Here is a 12,842-nt window from a genome sequence, read left to right as displayed (position 1 = left end):
TGAGAGTCATGATCGATTTCTGCTTGAATCCAAGGCTGTGGCGATGGGAGGAGTAAGACCTTCTGGGGTATTAATGCTGTGAGCCCCTTCATCGTAGGCTCAGGTTATGTACATGTGTAAATAAACCATTTTTCATAAATACACCATTGCCCCTCATTCCAAGGGAAACAAACCCTTGGTTAGCACCTGGAACGTCCTGGAATCTTACACTGCTCAGAGATTGGGATGGTGTGCAACATTACATTGAAAAATAGATACTTTGATATTTTAGTCCATAAGGCTAAAACTAAAGGCTTCTGACCTCATAATAGTTATAATTTCCCCATTTGCCATCTTATTGCATAACTGCCCATTTTGGAAGGTTGTGTCAGTTTGAATGACATGTATCTGGCTGGTTTTCCCCAGCTACTCTGGGCGAAGACATATAAAAGATAGTAAAACATCAAACATTTAAAACTTCTCAATACAAAGCTTCCTTCAGATGTCTTCTAAAAGTTATGTACGGTAGTTCTTTCTCTCCTTGACATCTGAAGGGAGGGCGTTCCACAGGGAGGGTGCCACAACCAAGAAGGCCCTCTGCCTGTTTCCCTGTAACTTTGCTTCTTTCTGCTTTTTCTATGTTGTAGTTTGGAGTCATTGTTGCAACAATAAAGATCAGGCCTCCTGGCTGTTGGTTTGCTTCAATATCTTGGCTGTAGTCTTGTTTGACTGTCCCACCTAAGCCTGAGGAACTCACGGCTGCACAGTGAAGGCTGCAATCCTATTTCAAAGGGGAATTTTACTTCTTCTGAGGCTAATAGCCATCCAGAGGGGGGCAGTCCCCATTCAGATCTCAGTGGAGAATGAAGTGATAAACCTCCCCTTGACATGCTGCCTTCACAGTGAGAATTGCGCTCCTCCAACTCCTTTTATTATTTATTGAAAATCAAGATTCATAGGTGCCTGGTACATAATTTAAGTGCACTTCTAATTTGGGTAGTCTCGTGATTGCTTTCAATAGGACTTGACATCTTGGTGCAGATGTGTAGGATCAGACTGCACATCTTGCATCAAATGACCACCACTGACTTAAATTCACGCTATTGTAAGGTGGAAAGAGGAGGCTGAGGCTGGGGATTTGCATGGCACAGAAGTACAAAAATATATTTCAGAAAAGTGGAAGTTGAATAATTTAAGCAGAATGAGAAATGTCCAAAGGAATGAAGTGCTACAATCCAGGCTGGTGTTTTTGGTTTTTTTTAAGGGGCATGCTATCTTCTTTTCCCAAAAGGGAAGCCATGTCTGTCTTTTGCAGCAGAAACAACAAAGAGTTTTATCTTTCAACCCAGCAAAGGGTTGAGTCTGCCTGTCTGTGGGCTTCTTAATGTCAACTAATTTGAACTGACTGACTTGTATGGTATCTCTGCTTTCCTGTATTTGCTCGTCTTTTAATCTCATCTTGCAAAATGTCCCACCCCCACAAGATCTCTCTCTATTATCTTCACTCTCTGATGAAGTAGGCTCCTGTCTACAAGAGCTTATGCTGCGAAAAACTTGTTAGCCTTTGTCACAGGAATTTTTGGGTTTGTTTTTTTTTAAAATTTACTCTTAGCACTTCCATGAATTAAATCAAGATAGGGCCCTCCAGATGGTGTTGCACTACAATTCTCATCACCCTGACCATGGCAACTGGGGCTGATGGGGGTTGGAGTCTGGAAGGCCACAAGTGGCAACTGGAAGGCAACAAGTGTCCCATCCCTGAATGGTTAGAATAACTCTGGCTTGCAAGTACAGTAATCTGAATCATAGTCATACATAGACTCGATAAATGCCCTTGCCACAGTTGTTTTTGCTATTTTGCAAAGCACTGTGTTTACATCAATTTACCTTAAGTCAGGCCTGGAAGGTTGCAAGTCCAAGAGACTGCTTTGTCTGGCTGTTAGGAGTTTTGTAATAGGATAATGAACCTCATATTCTGTGCACACTGTAGAGCTGAAGAATGAACCCCTATGCTTTGGAAGTTATGCATCACATGTGAGTTCTGCTAAGCCCCCCACCCCCGTGTTCTGTTTTTAAAGGGATGGACCATCCCTGCTGTCCTCTTTAACACAATTGATGTCAAGATCACCACCATCTCATATTTCTTCCAAGGGCTTCAAGATGACACATCGAGGCTTCCCCTTCCCCTCACAACAGCCCTGCAAATTAGATTAGGCTGAGAGTTAGTGACTGGTCTCAAGTCATCTAGTGAACTTCACAGATGAATTAGGATTTAAACATGGGCAGTCCTCAACTAGTGTGTGCAAAATAATTTTTTTGAAAAAGCTAATTGTAGGCATGGGGTCTCCCATCTGAACTCTGATGTGTGGAAGTGGGTTTTGTTAAACTCTTTGCCCCTGCTGCAGCCCGTCTGGATTTTGTGTCTGCTATTTGCATTTGGGGTGAAAACTCTTATTCCTTTAAATGGCAGCTGTATCCACAATGCAAATCAGGAATATGGTGGGCTGGCAATCTGGATCAGAACTGCAGCAGGGGGCAGAAGGTATAAAACAAAAAACCAAAAACCCTACCTGCATACTATGGTCCTACTCCGGATTGGGATCCTTGCACCTGTGATTTACTTTTAAAAAGCAATTCATTCCAAGTACTAATTATATGAACGGTGTCACATCTAGTTTGGCCTGCAGAAATAATCTGATGCAATGGCATCACTGAAGTTCAGCAGAGTTGGGTCTGGTCAGTGCCTGAATGGAAGGCAGCTTGAGCTACTTGTGTATGCTTCCTCTAGCTTTGTGAAGGAAAGGTAGGGTAGAAATGTAAATAATAAGAACAAGCCAGTTTTTAAGCTACGATTCTCTATAAGGGAGTTTTGCATAACTTAATTTTTAACCCAATATTTTATGGGAATTTTCTCACAAAGATGAGATCATCATGGACTGCACTTTCTTAGAAATGGAACGACAGCAGCCTCAGCAACAACACCAAAAAAGAACTGCTGGAATACATGAAACTCCAAAACTCAGACAAGGAAGAGGTTAAAGCTGTAGGATGAAGCCAGGATAATATTCAGATTCAGTTAAGGCTATATATAGAAAGTAAGGGAAGAACCCTAAGCTGGATTGATTGTGTTTGGAAGGGAACCAGAGAGGCTTTATCCAAACAAGCTGAAGGAATGCACCTTTGGCAACTGACTGTAATACTAATGGATATAAATAGTATTCCATAGCATAAAAAAACTCCGGCATTACAGCCATTGTAGATAAACAGAAAGGCTGTATTTCTGATAGCCAGCCTATTAACTGGAGAATAATGCAACTCTCTTCAGATTATTCCAAGTAGTTTGTAGATAATGCTAGTCTTGATTAGCTGCTTAATTATCAAGAGGCTGGCTGATGTAGAATCATCATCATCATAAATTAACACTTTACAGATTTAAATAAAATAGCAATATAGTTGGCAAGAGTGTTCAGCTTGAACATCTGGCCTGCATTGAAAATAAATCAAAGTAAATCCCATCAAGAAAAGAAAAGGAGTGTCAGTGTGCATGCAAGCAATAATGGCAGTCTGGAGCTGGCATAGGACAAGGTGACACAGTGCTACAGTAGGGACTTAATGTTTATACCCTGCCTTTTTTCTAAGGAGCTCAAAGCAGTGTAAGTGGTTTCTACTCCTCTGTTTTATTCTCAACAACAACACTGCTACTAGCTAGGGATGATGGGAGTTGTAGTCCAACAACAGCTGGGAACCCAAGTTCGAGAAACACTGCGAGTTTAACTTCTATGCCACAGTCACATTGGCTCTCTTCTTGAGACATGTCTGAGCCACACAGTCAAGGACTCTTCTCCCATGGGGAAGTTTGTAGAGAGAAAATGAAGTCAAATATCAAAGGATAAAAGTGGGGAAAGGGAAAGTGTTTTGATATTGTTGCAAACCACTGTGATAATTTTTAGGATACAGTGGTATCTATTTTTTTTTATATAAATACTATAAATAAATAAAATAATCAAAGTCAGTCTAATTTAGCTATGTATATATCATCTGCTTGAGCAAAGTCTTGAGTTTTAGAGCATGTGCAAAGTTCTTTACCGAGGAGTGCTTCTGAGAGCATCTTTGGACCCCTGATTAGATGCTTTCAGGAAGAAATACTGTGTGTAGCATAGTGGGTGCAACACATGAGCAAGAGGGTGGGTGGAAGATGGTTTAAGAAGTTCATCTCGAAGGGTCCCACAGTGGTGTAGTTGGCCTTTGAACTATTTGAACGTGTTCAGTTTGATGGAAGTCTAGCTTAGGAAAGCCCAGGAGGCAGATTTATTTACACAGTGGTGACACAGCAGGATGCTTTTGAATTGATGCTTTTGAATTATGGTGCTGGAGGAGACTCTTGAGACTCCCATGGACTGCAAGAAGAACAAACCTATCCATTCTTAAGGAAATCAGCCCTGAGTGCTCACTGGAAGGACAGATCCTGAAGCTGAGGCTCCAATACTTTGGCCACCTCATGAGAAGAGAAGACTCCCTGGAAAAGACCCTGATGTTGGGAAAGATGGAGGGCACAAGGAGAAGGGGACGACAGAGGACGAGATGGTTGGATAGTGTTCTCGAAGCTACCAGCATGAGTCTGACCAAACTGCGGGAGGCAGTGGAAGACAGGAGTGCCTGGCGTTCTCTGGTCCATGGGGTCACGAAGAGTCGGACACGACTAAAAACAACAACAACACAGCAGGACATAGGAAGAAATGTGTGAAGCATGGAGACTTGGATATGAAAAGAGTTTAGAAGCCAGTTCTGATGTGGCTGGTTGCTTCTTTCCCCTTACTTTGCAAGCTACTACTTTCAGAAGCGAAAGAAAATCTGTCATAAAGGCTGCTTCCGCAGAAACAAAGGCAAACCGTATTAAATTACTCATGTCTTCTCTCCCTCCCCCATCTGTTCTGTGGTTCACCTGCAGGGTCTGCCTCTTGTCCGTTCTCCCGAATGCAACAATTGCAGGGCTATTTCCTGATTTTTTGCAATGATGGGCCAGATCCGAGATATTTCCAACCTGCTGGTCCTTTGGTTTTCTATAGGAAAAAAATCTAGCGGGGTTTGCAGAGACGGGGACATGGGTGTAGCCAACATTTATTTGGGGGGGGGCATTATGTGCGGGCCCCCCAAAACCGAGTTATCTGTGACACAACTGGTCAGTTAGTTAATTATTTCTATTTATTTACTTGACGGGGGGGGTAGCTAAGCCAATGCACAGGGAGCAGCATTTTCCAGCCTAGTAGTTAGTTTGTTAAAAATACAGATGTGTCGGGGGCGCTCAGGCATATCCGGAAACTACAAATCCTGCAGTCTGGAAGGAAGGCGTGCCTCTTAATCCCAGATACAATACGAAGCGCCACTGTAGTGAAGCGAATGTACTCTGCGTGTGCTCAGAAGCACTCATTACCCTGCATGTTCCTCCAGGGCTGAACCCCGGTGTAAAATAAAAGCTAAGGGCTGAGAGCTCTGCTTGTACCGCTTCTGCCCAGTCTGCAGGATCCCGGGAGAAAGACGAAACAGGCCGGCACGCCATATTTCTCTCTCTCTCTGTTTTCCACCCACAGAGGGGAGAAAATTGCCTCGGCGCTCAGCCGTCCGGAGAAGGAGGTCGCTGTTGCCTCGAGGATCCGAGCGCCCCCCTCGGGTGCCTCTCTCCGCCTTTTGTTCCCAGACCGCGCGCGCGTCACCGGCTTAGCGGCTGGGCGGAGAAAGCAGAGGAGGGGAGGCAGGCGGAGGAGCTTGTTGCTGCTGCTGCTTTGGGCGAAGGAAGCACCGTCGCGGCGTGGCGGCAGCAGCGGTTTAGCGGCCAAGCTGACCCTGTTTCGCTCCGGAGAGACCTGTCCGGGGAGCGCGCAGCTCCGGAGAGAAGACGGAGCGGGTTTCCTCGGGCGCGAGGATGATAAGCGACTGTGGCCCCAGAGCGCTCCGGGGGCCCCAGTGAGGAACCGGCAGCGCGCCTACAGCCCGCCGGGGATGGCAGCGCCGGCTGAGGCGGAGTCCAGCCAGCCCCTCGCCTCGGCTCCGGCGCCGCCGCCGCCTCCCGAGAAGAAGAAGCTCCAGCGAGCGCCGTCCCCGGCCAGACCCAAGGATGTCCCCGGCTGGTCGCTGGCCAAGAGCCGTCGCGGCAGCCACCCGGGCTCGCCCGCCTCGTTCTCCTCGGGGAAGCCGGGCGCGGGGGGCGGGCACTCGCGCCGGGCTGGGGGCGCCAAGGATGGCCGCGGCGACAAGAAGGGCAAGGCCACGCCGCCGGCGGGGGCCAGGGGCGTCGGGAAGGGCTCGGCAGGCCGCGCCGGGGCCCGAATGAAGGGGCGGAACCGCCTGGCCGCGGCGGGGGGCGAGGGGGCCGCGACCTCCGGCGGCTCCGCCAAAGGGTCGTCGCGCCCTCAGCTGCCGCTCGCCCTCACGGACAGCAGCTCGGAGGTGTCGGACTGCAGCGCCTCGGAGGAGGCCAAGCTGCTGTCGCTGCTGGAGCTGGGCGGGCTGAGCGGCGGCGGCAGCGACACCGAGTCGCCCCCGAGCAGCAGCGCCCCGGCCCAGCCCGCCAGCGCCTCCGCCGACGGCGCGTCCCCGCTGCCCGAGGACCCGTCGACGGCCGCCTCGCTGGCCAGCAGCCGCCTGCCTCTCAGCGCCTCGCTGGCCTTCTCCGACCTCACCGAGGAGCTGCTGGACGCGGGCGTCGCCCGGGAGCTGGAGGAACTGCGCTCCGAGAACGACTATCTCAAGGTGAGGGGCGCTGGGTTCGCTTCAGGGCAGCTCGGCGGGGAGAGAACGAGCTCTCGGGAGCTGTGCTTCCCCACAAAACACCCGCCGGTTTCCCCATAGCAGCATCGTGCAACAGATCCCCTCCCCGACCCCAATCTCCGAGCCTCGTGGGACAAGGGAGCGGGCACCAAGCGGACCCAGGAGGGGCAGGCGTGTCCTCCTCCGAAAATAAGACACGCCTCTCCTCTCCAACACCCCTCCCTCCCCCAAAAGGAGGAACCCTCCTTAACTAAATTTTAAATTAAACAGGTGTTTTTCAGCAAAGCGAAACATTGACACTCCCCTGCACAGGGAAGACATATTTTAAGCTTGCAGGCCGTTATCCCTGTGGAACATGTTGCGCATCCTCAAACATGACATCTCCCTGCAGCCCTGGTCTGCATGCCGAAGGTGCATAAGACAGCTTCATGTGTTCCTAAAAACAGCAAACGTCTCGCTGTGTACCACTGGGAGATCATTTCTTGCCTTCCCCTCTGTGCCTTGCATTGCATTACCGAAAAAGGCTTCTCCATCTTGCTGTGTGGTAGGATTAATGCCCCCTTTGTAACAAATCTTACGTGCCAGATGTACTGTGATCTTAGGCAAGACCTGTTGCCACCCAGAATTTCAGAATGCTTCCTTGGAACTGGCGCTCTGTAATGAAAGATGATCTCCACCGCCCAGCATCTACAGGATGCTGGTTATGTGGAACATGCCCACATCTTCAGAGGCAGCACCTGCTGGCTTTCTAAAGCTCCTTGTAATTGGCATTCCTCTGCCTCATGGGGCAGTTCCTCCCCCAGCCCAGCATCAGTTCCTTGGAGCAGGCGCTCCATAGTGTCAATTACTTCTCTACTCTAGAATCAAATGGAATAGCTGCCCCTCGGTCATATGTAACTGAGGCTTTGCATCACCTTCTAGCACAACAGAGCCCCAACATATGTAGAACCAGATGCCTCCTAGTGACATTAAGACCTTCTCTGGAATCAGAGAAAGCCATGTTAGTACTGATGCCTCTCATTCCTAAAGGAGGTATTGTATAGCATCATAAAGCCCCAAGGAGAAATATTCTTCATCTCATCAAACATAACTTACATATCCTTAAAGGAAGATATCTCCTATCTTGAAATCAAAGCTAATTCCTCACATCCCAGCATTTATTTGAAATTCTTTGCTGCCAGAATCAAATTCATAGTTGTCAGCATCATGCTCTTGTAATAAATAGCTTGACTCTCTAGCACAAGTCTTAGCCACATCAGGAAGGAAGGCAGACTTTGGGGCCTAATTAAGCAAATACTTCCAGGGGCTATGTGCAATTTCTTAGGGCTGGTTGCAGATTATTTTATCATGGGAGACTACTTCCCTGTGGTGACTCGGTATCCAAGTTGTAATATAAAGCACAGCCCCTGATTGCTGAAGAGTTTCCGCTGCATTACTGGGTGTTTCTAGGAATGCCTGGCTGTAGCATAGAGGGTCTGTGTAGAATCTGAGGAATCTGTATGATGAGTGTTACTGATTATGACAGCTGGGACACAGAGTTGTGCAGAAGCCAGGTGAATGTGTTGAAGTACATCCTTTGACAGATATGTTCCCAAATCTACATTTGCAAACGCTTGGTGTATATGGCATTTCCTGGGGAGAAATGGTGAAAAGGGATGTTTTAACCACTCACATGTCTGCAGATTTTTCTTTGTAAATACCCACCAGAGACATTTTCCCATCCTCCTTTTTCTGCTAAGCTTACTTCTGATTTCAGAGCCTGTCTGGACAAAAATTGGTGAAAAATGACCAGGGAGTGGAGGGATTTGTATGGAAAAATTGACTGGTAGGGAAGACAGTGTTTGATCCTTGTGGGAGCTGGGGATTATTTGCAGGGAAGAACCAATGATTCTCTCCTGCAAGCACGCTCTCTTTCCACTTGCCAATTCTGTATTGTGAATGCCCTCCTACAATAGCATGATGAGTGAATTGTGAACCCCATGTTTCTATTGTAATGTGTGGTTCTCTTCTTAATTACACTTGATGGTGCACCTCTCAGTTCCATAATACTTAGTAGTTTTGAAATTCCCAATCTGGCAAACAGATGTCCCGATGAGGGGCAGCATTTGTATTCCTCTCTATGTATCAGAATTTCCCATTTTGGAGGTAATTAAGTTTTTGCAGGGTTTATTTAGTCTCAGACACACACTTGGTCCTGTTGGGTGTGCTCCTCTTCCCCACCCAGAAAGATATTTATACAGCTCTATAAAGACTTTCAGGGCCCATCCACATGGAAATTTCTAAAAGTTTTAGAAGCACTTTTAGTATGCTCCTGGACTCTCCTGTACATCCACATGTTGTTGTTGTTGAAACTTCAGCATTCTCTAATATTCCTGGCTGTCCATGTGCAGATGGGCTGATCTGTCAGATATTTGCATCAGTCATGCATTCTACAATGTCAGTGCATTTTCCATCTTCAAAGTGGGGAAAATGTACCTGCTTTCTTGGAGGATGTTTTCCATGCTTCTGGTTTTTAGCTAAATTAATAGCATGGAAAGCTACTTTGCAGATGTGCCCATAGAGTGACTTGAAGGAATTGTTTCAGTAGTGTTTGGATAATGTAAGAATATTGCTTGACATGTATCCCTGTGGTTTCTGGAATGGTAGGGAGTGAAGGAGTCTTTGGGCTGTTGCCAAGCTCAGCTTTTGCCTTGCTTCTCTTGGTAGTACTACTGAGCAGTGATGGGTTTATTTTGCAGGATGATGTTGGCATGGCAACGGTAGTAGGTGTTTATTGAATGGCTGCATATAACAACCAGCTCAGATAGTGGATTAGGTTGCTGGCTGAAGCACAGGCTCTTAGTGCCTCTGAGAGGTCTGGCAGGGTGGAGAGCAAGAGTCCTTTAAGTGTAAGATTATATTATATAGTATTTGGAAAAAAGCAACCAATATGCTGGTCTAATCTGATTTATATAAAACTAGCTAGGAAAAAAATCATTAGGTATAGAAGATGGTTGCACAACCATTTTTCTGGGGGATGCTTTATCTACCCAGGTCTCGTTCTTGCCCTTCAGAACAGTTGTTCTCCACTCTTTTAGTTAGAAGAGCCAGCAGTGGAATCCAGCATTCGGTGGGCGTGCATCCATGTGTGGCATATCGCACCTGAGAAAGTCATCTTTTGCAACATCCACGGCTGAGAGTCCTTACTGACCCACTTGGTGACTCAGCCCTCCCCCATTTAATTACTGTGTTGCTCATTCCTACCCCCATATACTTTCAATCTGTGTCCTAGGTTTGCAATGTGCTTGATTTCTAACTACTGTGTTCAAGTAAGTGTTGGCTCCTATTTTTCCTACAGGCATTCCTTGTCATTAAACAAGTGCTGTGTCTGTTCAGGTCAACCTTACCTTTTTTGGGGGGGGCAAGGGAGGAGTAGAACAAGGGTTGTTTTGATGGTTTAAATACAAAACACCTGAGTTCACTTTCCTTGCAATTATTATCTGCATTCTAACTGTTGAAAGCATAATAAATAAATAAATAATTTGTCCAGTAGCACCTTAGAGACCTGTTGAAAGTATGTTATTGCCACAACGTTGGGGGTGATATTAAATTAAGCTTTACCCTGAGAAGACCCATTGGAATTAATGAACTTAACATAGCCATGTTGATTAATTTCAGTGGGCTTATGCTATGTAAAACATAGTTGAACACCACCCACACTCAGCTTTTCCATAGGATTAGGCAACTACACCCGGTGGCAGGATTCAAGGGACAGCCACATTAGAAGTTCCAGCATACAAATATTGGCTCCTGATTTGCCCCTTGCAGTTCTGACACTCTTAGTTCATGGATGCCCTTTCTCTGCCTCAAGGCTACCACTATGTTCTCCCTGCTTTTATTTGGAAGTTTTGGATCTGAATATTTTTTACACTAGAATTACACGGGCTAATAGTGTAAACCCATCACACCGACACATTTTATATGCGTGCAGCTCATTCTGATTTCAGAGGCTGGTGAACTTCTGAGCTATAGGGCTGGGGACTGCTTATGTAGAGTCAGTTCATACAAAGCCAAATAAAGTAGTTGGTAATTTTCTTCCCTTCTAAGCAAAGGGGAAACTGGCAGGAAGTCAAGACTTAATTTAGACTGGCCCTTCTTAGTATTCTGATATAAAACGGCTGTGCAGATTCAAAGTTGCCATGGTAATGTAATAACATGCCATGCTAATTAGAAATACACAAGGACATTTATTCTAAAAACTGTGGGCATGATTAACAGGGCAATCCTATACAGTATATGATTCCTTAAAAGTAAATTTTAAGGAGTTTAACTGAAGTTTCTTTCCAGTAAATGTGCTTAGGACTGTAGCAGAACACTGCAGTTCTATACATGTCTACTTAAAACTAAGTCCCATAGGGTTTAATGGAGTATAGGATTGCAGCTTAAGTCTCACTTGATTTTAGTTTGATATAATTAAGCATGCACTTCACACACTCACTAAAATCTTAGGGACATTTACTGTTGTTTGAGACTTGGCATTTCTACATGTTTGGCGATACGTCTGCTACTGTAAGGGTTGATTTTATCAGCCTTTGAAATTTATCACCTTGTAGTTTGTTTTCACTCTAGTCAATTTCAGTCTAGTCAATTTCAGCTAAATTATTTTTTCTCTATAAATATTTATTTTGGTAATATGATTGGTGACTAAGATAAGAAAGACAAACTTTGCAAGAGCTGATCTTCTACTTCAAAGTAGACCTATTTGCAAAATCTGTTTCTATTTGATTAATTGACATGATCAAGATAAGCTTTTCAAATTTACTTGAGCATAAAAACATAGTAGTACAAAGACCGCACATTCAATTCACAGTAGTCTTAAAATACTGTATGGCAATACAAAGTGTCACAGTGGTTTTCCCCCTGTCTAACATCTCAAGAGATCTGCATGAATACAAACTATTAGATTTACTTTCAGGAAGGCTAGCATTTCCAAGTCAAGTATGCTTGAGCTGCCAGTCTTGGCACTCAAAGCTGACCTTACAAAGAATTAAAAACAGACTAAAAAGTTAGTTGAATTGTAGCCTTGTCATCTGCTCCAGTGTTATATACAGATGTGATCCTGTTTGTTGCAGCAACAAAGCTTAGACTGGAGCCTCTATCCACTTACCATACTTAGGATTCACTTGACAATGCTGCCCTCATTTGAGGGAACAGATTTCCCAAGTCATTTATTTCCCCCATTCACCCTTTCTCGTGTATATGGTAAACACAGTATTATATATCCATCCTCTATAGCTGTTTTGCAGGTTGCTGTCTTAGCTGTCCAGTATACCTTTTGTGAAGGGATTGCTTGGTGGGTATGGAATTAGAGACAGAATTCTTGACTTGTGGGGTGGAGACTTGATGGCACAGAACCAAGGTGGACATAGTTTTAGTGTTTGATTTCGTGCAAACTGGATGAGAATGCTGCAGTGTCCCCCCCCCCCATGATAAATTGTTGAGAAGTGAATTTTTATGAGGCATCTATGCACAATTCAGATGCAATAGTAAATCTGGGGCAGTGTCTAGGTCATGGGTAGGCAAACTAAGGCCTGGAGGCCGGATCTGGCCCAATCACCTTCTCAATCCGGCCCGCGGATGGTCAGGGAATCATCGTGTTTTTATATGAGTAGAATGTGTCCTTTTATTTAAAATGCATCTCTGGGTTATTTGTGGGGCATAGGAATTCGTTCATCCCCCCCCAAAAAAAATAGTCTGGCCCCCCACAAGGTCTGAGGGACAGTGGACCGGCCCCCTGCTGAAAAAGTTTGCTGCCCCCTGGTCTAGGTAGCCACAACTATACAAATCTGATGAGCAGCAAGGCCTAGATAGGATTTCCTAGTAAAGACAATAAGTATGGTGGTGATGCCAGTAAGTATTTATGCCACCTGGGGCACTAAGAAAGATAGAATTTTGGAATATTTAATAGCTGTAAAAATAATGCATCTGCCCTTTTTTTAAAGCACACACACTCCACTTTCATCTGAAACCTGCTGTTACTTGGAGTGTACTCCTTCCTTGAGGATATTCTGAGCACCATTGCAGCTGCATCTCATCTTAGTATGCAGAACATAGAGGCA

General features: G+C 45.5%; 1 protein-coding gene and 1 long non-coding RNA gene across 5 annotated transcripts in view; one reads left to right on the top strand and one right to left on the bottom strand.

Moving 5' to 3' along the window:
• Positions 1-12,842, bottom strand: part of LOC310848091 — a 28,121-nt gene that overhangs the window by 4,000 nt on the left and 11,279 nt on the right. The gene's annotated exons all lie outside the window — the stretch shown is intronic.
• MTCL2 (microtubule crosslinking factor 2) overlaps positions 6,300-12,842 on the top strand; it is an 81,504-nt gene continuing 74,961 nt past the window's right edge. For all 4 annotated transcript variants that reach the window (XM_083746445.1, XM_083746446.1, XM_083746447.1 and 1 more), the window contains exon 1: positions 6,300-6,726. In XM_083746445.1, coding sequence (XP_083602571.1) covers positions 6,304-6,726 — 423 coding nt within the window. In that variant the 5' untranslated portion in view covers positions 6,300-6,303. The remainder of the gene's footprint in view (positions 6,727-12,842) is intronic.

Source organism: Podarcis gaigeae (genome assembly GCF_964106915.1).
Source record: "Podarcis gaigeae genome assembly, chromosome: 6".
In the NCBI taxonomy this organism is placed as follows: domain Eukaryota; kingdom Metazoa; phylum Chordata; class Lepidosauria; order Squamata; family Lacertidae; genus Podarcis; species Podarcis gaigeae.
The sequence above is the reverse complement of the archived record's forward strand: the minus strand, read 5'-3'. Positions and strand labels throughout refer to the sequence as shown.